Source organism: Galleria mellonella, unplaced genomic scaffold (assembly GCF_026898425.1).
Source record: "Galleria mellonella isolate WM207_F2 unplaced genomic scaffold, CSIRO_AGI_GalMel_v1 utg44, whole genome shotgun sequence".
Lineage (NCBI taxonomy): Eukaryota > Metazoa > Arthropoda > Insecta > Lepidoptera > Pyralidae > Galleria > Galleria mellonella.
This window is the reverse complement of record NW_026442100.1, coordinates 2,738,829-2,744,947: the sequence shown is the minus strand read 5'-3', so window position 1 is coordinate 2,744,947 and position 6,119 is coordinate 2,738,829. Positions and strand designations below refer to the sequence as shown.

The window sequence follows — 6,119 nt, the reverse complement described above, 5'->3', positions numbered from 1 at the left end:
AATGAATAAATGAACGAGTATACTTTATTTGCATTATACGATATAGGAAATAAGCAAGACAACAAATATGACGATAATATGAATATGAAGAACACCGTGGCCATCATAGAATACTTCATTACTTCCATGATATAAGACTATGGTGTTTATTTATTTATTTATCTATTCTTTATTGCACAATAAAACTTTGTACAAGTGGTAGTGTTATTTCTGTAATTTCCCTAACATCTTACTATTTAAACCGAAACAGTCATGCAAACACAGTTGTTTCTTGGCAGAAATAGAAGTGGGATAAAGGTACCCCCCAATAGGCAACTTTTTTTTTAATGGGTGTAAATGAAATAAGTAATAGTGACCCCGCCTATGCTATTGGCATACACTAGCGGGGCACCAGTGAGGGATGTTAGGTAATGATGAAAGCAAGCCAGTGGGCCCACTGTGATGAATTCAATAAGAATTAATCGCCATAGTTTCGAGAGGGAACTGTGTGGAGGTCGACCTGATTGAGGGTATATTGCTAATAAGGAGGTACTTAGACTTCATTACTAGCAATCCCTTCCCCCCAATAGACAACTTGTACAGTTTCTTTTTGGTATGGATGTGTAGATATCTGGTGAATCATGAATAAAGTTATTCTGTTTATAACATTTTTACAACACATGGAAAATTTATAGGGAATATATATATATATATATATATATATATATATATATATATATATATATATAACTAATATATAATATAACTATATATATATATATATAACTTATTGTTATTTATTATACCTTAACTTTGATGAGTCCTCGTCGCCGGAGCCTGAATCTACCCGCCGGCAGTTCAGCTGCTGTTTGCGCCGATATCTGAATTTTACCTGGCTGAATTCATAAATGCATAATTTAAATATATTTTTATTCTATATTTGTTTATTAAACACAAGGAATATATAACATAAGTACATTGGACCTCGTACTAGGTGAACCTGTATCGAGAGCCCATAAAGGGATTACCAAGACACAATGTTTTACAAATATATAATCACACCCATCGCATGGTCCTTAAGCCGGGATATTTTGTATTATGAGGAACCAGTCAATGAACGTCTGAGGTCACAAATCGGACACCAGGAACACCCAGACCCGAAACCAATTCAGAAATGATCTTCCTTAATTTCCAAAATTTGTCTAATCGGGAATCGAACCCATTTCGGCATGCGGGACTTCATTTATGCAGTGTTCATCACAGCGCTAGGTCGCCGTCGAATTTGTATTACCCAATGTATCTTTTTAATAAGATTGTGTAAAATCAGTACTTAAATACTTTATTTCGGAATATTAAAAGTACATTTCTTGTTTCTTGGTGTTAGTCATACAGAATGTCGATTTATAATACTACTAGCTGTATTCCTAGCGGATATAATCTACTCGTGTACTAAATTTTATTCAAATTCGTTTAGTAGTTTTTGCGTGAAAGAATAACAAACATCTATTCATCCATCGTTACAAACTTTTGTATGTAATCTGTTAATAGAATAAAAGTTGAGAATTTGATGTAGCCAAAAACTTTGTAATAGTGTGGAAGAAAGGTTCTTGAGTGTCGACCACGTACGGGTAAACGCAGTGTATGACGACCCCCCACTAGATGGAGTGACGACCTAAAATGCGTTGCAGGGAGTCAGCGGAAGCAGGTGGCTCAGGACCGTTATTTATGGCAGTCTACGGGGAAGGCTTATGTCCAGCAGTGGACGGATGATAGCTGAAATGATGATGATGATGATCTAGATCGTATTAGACACGTTAGTTACAAGGTTAACAATTGGCAAATAATAAAAATTTAATAAATAATTTATTTCAGCTTTTTAATCATTTGCTGTGGTGGTTATACCTAAAGGATCAGTCTTGACTTGAAAGTACCTGCATCTATTGACTGTGAAAAAAATGAAAGCGTAATGGTATACAATGGCGGGGCACCGATTGAGGGATGACAGGTGAGAATGAAAAGGCAGGTCAGTTAGCTCAGCGTAATGAATACATCTGGAATTCAGCACGATGGTTTTTAGTGGGGACCACTTGACTGGTAGCCCGCTAACAATCCCTTTTCCCCTAAACTAGATAGTTAGGTAGCTATTCATTTACCTCGGATGTAGTCTGCATCCTGCTGGCAGTGTTGACAGAGTCCCCAACAAGGCAGTACCGGGGCAGTCGTAGTCCCAGCACGCCCGCTACGCAGGGCCCCGAATGGATTCCTAGATAGGTAGTATATTTTAGTAAATAATAGAAAGGTTATTATTTGTGCATATGAATTATAACTAAATAGGAACTATTGTAAACAATATAATACTATTTATATTTGTTAATTATCCTTCATACAGTAATGCAATTTATTTATTATTTTTTTCATACAGTAAAGCACAAATATTATATGACTATTTACACTCATTTGCAGTTTGTATAAAAGAATAATTATAGAAGTGACTGTTTGGGTAGTTGGTAGAAGTCTTGGAAAATTAGTAATGGAGATTTAGCCTATGTTGACTTTATCCTTACCCAGTGTTGTCACATTGGGTATTATTTTAGCAGTTTTGGTTCTTGTAAACTGTGTAGCCATTTTTTTTCTCTTCGTTTACTTCGTAATTAATGATAAAACATAATGATATAAGCTTGAGATTGAGTAAAAGTAAAATAAAACACATTTAATTGGAGAAAAAATATTTCATATTTTGTTAAAAATAAAAAATCGATCCGGCAACCCTGGTACTTTTTTTTATGCCTGAAAATACCCTACCCGGTTACACCGCCTGCGCTATTTTATTGGTATACACTAGGGGGGTACCAGTGAGCGGTGATAGGTGAGGATGAAAAGGCAGGTCAGTTAGCCCATTGTGACGAATTCAATGATAAATTGGTCACGATAGTTTCCAGGGGGAACCGCGTGGAAGTCGACCTGATAGGGTATATTGATAGCAATGGGAACTCAACTCCCCATTACTAACAATCCCTTCCCCCCGGCAACCCTGCTACTACCTAATACCAGTCTGTTTACGTACCTACAGTCAGCATGGGCAATGCACGTGAGATGGCAAGCGCGGCGCTGGCGGCAGCGGCCGCGTGCGCCCGTCGACGCTCTGGTGCTCCTGACACCAACATGTATACCGTGCCCACTGTCTCTACCTATAAAATTGATAACCGAAATTTAATAATTTTTCGTTTCCACTAAAATACTCTCATTTGTGTTTGAGAGATGTATTGCACTATAGTTAGTGACTATTGAGTCATTTATAACAGTCAGGTTCCTTGTGAATTATATGTTTTGGTGGAAACATGGTGTCATACAAGTCATTAATGCTAGAAGCGTAGACTTATAAAGATACATATACAAGTATACAGCCGTGATTGATGGAGGGTATTAACACAATTTTTTTTTATATTACTTAGAATGGTAAATAAGCTGACGGCCCACCTGATGGAAAGTGGTAACCGTCGCCTATAGACATGAGCAGTAACATGGACCTAACAGAGTATACTGTTTCGCCCATGATACCCCCCATGCGTTGCCATTCCTGAGGACTCAGATGTTATATCTTCTGCACCCTGGAAATTCACGCCATATCCCACCCTTCAAACCGAAACACAACTAACAAGACACATCTGCTTTACGGTTAAAACACGAATGGGACAGAGGTACTCAAGCAATCGACTTTTGTACAAAGTCTCCCTCTGGTAAAATAAAAATCGTAGAAAAGATCAACGAGCATTTGCTCGCTTGACCCAACTTCGACGTAATAATGCTTACTAATTGTTTATATTCATAATAAGTTTACTATTGTAATCTTTTGGAGGAAACAATAAAGCGTATCTATCTATCTTTTTTTTTACAACTTGAATGGCAAACAACCTGACGATGCGTGTCGCCTATAGACATGACCAGTACCAGTATCTATCGTACCTTGTAAACTCGATGCGTGTCAAGGAGTCTGTCTATCCTGGAGTATATGTCGTTCATGTAGGCCACAGTCTGCATCACGTCAGCACGAGTGCCGGCCTCCGCTAGTTGCACGCCGCAGAAGATTACGGTCACAGATTCGAATGCCTGCAGATACAAACATTAAACTGTTTACAGTTACGTTACGCTCGAATTGTGATAAAAATTATGTAGAAAAATTATGATTAATTTATGTTCAAAGATCGGTTCTTAGTAGACGATCATGGAATGGTAAACACGCCTCTGCTATTGGGGCGCCTTTCAGATTCAGATTTTTTATTTGCATTAATGGAGGAAGATACATGAATTAGTTGCACCGACAAGAGGAAACTCTTAAATGAAAAGAAGAATGGTTACATTAGATGTTCAATAGTGTACACTTCGAGTTACATGTTTCACCAAAATACTGGTATGATTTTGATACAAATAAATTTAAAATAAATATCGGTATGGGGATTTTATTAAAAATAGTGAAAAATATCGAAGTCGAAATATGTTGTTTAAATACACATATAATATACAAAAGCCTATAGATTTGGGTGTATGTGTTGTGTTTAGTATATGTGGCATGTATATTAGGGCAAGCGATTATGGTTTTCCTAACATACATGTCATATTGGGATTTCTAGTACCAACTGTCGTACCACATTAATCGTACAGCAAGCTTTTAAAGAAAATATATTGTGTATCTGTAAAAAAGACTGTTGTAATGACTTACTCTGTGAACTGTTAAAAAAATGGAAAATGTCTTTTTTTTAATTTTTTTTTATACAACTTAATAGTTTGATGGAAAGTGGTAACCGTCGCCTATGGAATGAGCAGTACCATGGACATAACAGAGTTTTCGCCCATGATACCTCCCATGCGTTGCCATTCCTGAGGACTCAGGTGTTATTCCTCTGTACTCATAAATTCACGCCATATCCCATTCAAACCTTCCCATCAAACCGAATGTCTGTATTAAGATTGCTGTATTGTCTGTTGTACGAAGATTCTTTTAATTAATAGTGTTGATAAAGCATTTGGACCATATGGACACATATATTTTCAATTTACATTTATAATATTAGTAAAATAACGTAATAACATTAAGAAGTACCTGACAAGCTGCCATAGGATCTTTCCCAGCTCGTAAATGGTCTGCTATCGCTTTAGGAATCATCGAATACAACAGCTGATCTCCTCTCTTTTTCCATTGGTCTAGCAATCGACATGACTTCTCTAGAGACATCGATCTACTTTCCGCCTTCTCAAAGAGTAGTTCCAGTCTGGACAAGTGCTGCCAACCCTCTAGAAGCATCCACTGCGAGAGACCGTGGCCGTTTAAATCAGCAACGTACAGACCTGCCTGTCGTAGCTCATCCAAGTCATTGAAACTGGAATTATGTATTAATCTCTATTTATAAAATTAACTTCCCCAAAGTTTCATAGAAGTTTTAAATATTAAGCGTGATGGCCATTGGTGTATTTGAATTTATTTTTCAAATCCCTTAAAAGAAATGTTTTTACGAAGTTTTGCTTATATCCTGGCATAGGCACTAGACAATTCTGTGGTGGATGCAGTCCACTCGTCCCCCTCCCCGCTCTTCCTCCCTTAAATGCGCCTAATAACATGAATACAGAAGCCCTACAACTGGGGTGAGCGGGAAGGGATTGTTAGTAACGCGAACTACCGGTCCCATTACTAGCAATATACCCTGTCAGGTCGACCTCCACGTGGTCCTCTCTGGAAACCATCATGCATAATTCCAGGTGTATTCATCATGATGAGCTATCTGACATGCCTTTTCATTCTCATCTGTCATGTTGCATTACCCAGCCAGTGTTTAACATTAGCGTGGGTGGGTTTGCCATTACATTATCATCCATTAATCCTTATAGGCTGTCCACTACTAGTCAGTCAGTTCAAAAAGAGAAAGAGAATTATGTAGATCGTACTAACATAGGGCTACACAAGAAGACTAGTGCATCAATTTCTTCGAGCAAATATATCGGTCCCTTGAGCAGTATGGAACGCGCACCCTGACTCCCACGCCTGGTTTCTCCTGTGCATCGGGCGCGCCAACGCATCAGTTCCAGCTCAAACAGCATCGTTTGCATACACACTACCTGTAAAATGAAGTTGATATATTTAAAATAAC

General features: G+C 37.8%; 1 protein-coding gene across 1 annotated transcript in view; it reads right to left on the bottom strand.

Moving 5' to 3' along the window:
- LOC113510472 (soluble guanylate cyclase 89Db-like) overlaps nt 1–6,119 on the bottom strand; it is a 33,152-nt gene that overhangs the window by 3,215 nt on the left and 23,818 nt on the right. Inside the window, exons 8-13 of the mRNA XM_052898582.1 lie at nt 5,921–6,087; nt 5,078–5,354; nt 3,943–4,086; nt 3,044–3,167; nt 2,133–2,242; nt 786–875 (exon numbers count right to left, since the gene is read on the bottom strand). Coding sequence (XP_052754542.1) covers nt 786–875; nt 2,133–2,242; nt 3,044–3,167; nt 3,943–4,086; nt 5,078–5,354; nt 5,921–6,087 — 912 coding nt within the window. The remainder of the gene's footprint in view (nt 1–785; nt 876–2,132; nt 2,243–3,043; nt 3,168–3,942; nt 4,087–5,077; nt 5,355–5,920; nt 6,088–6,119) is intronic.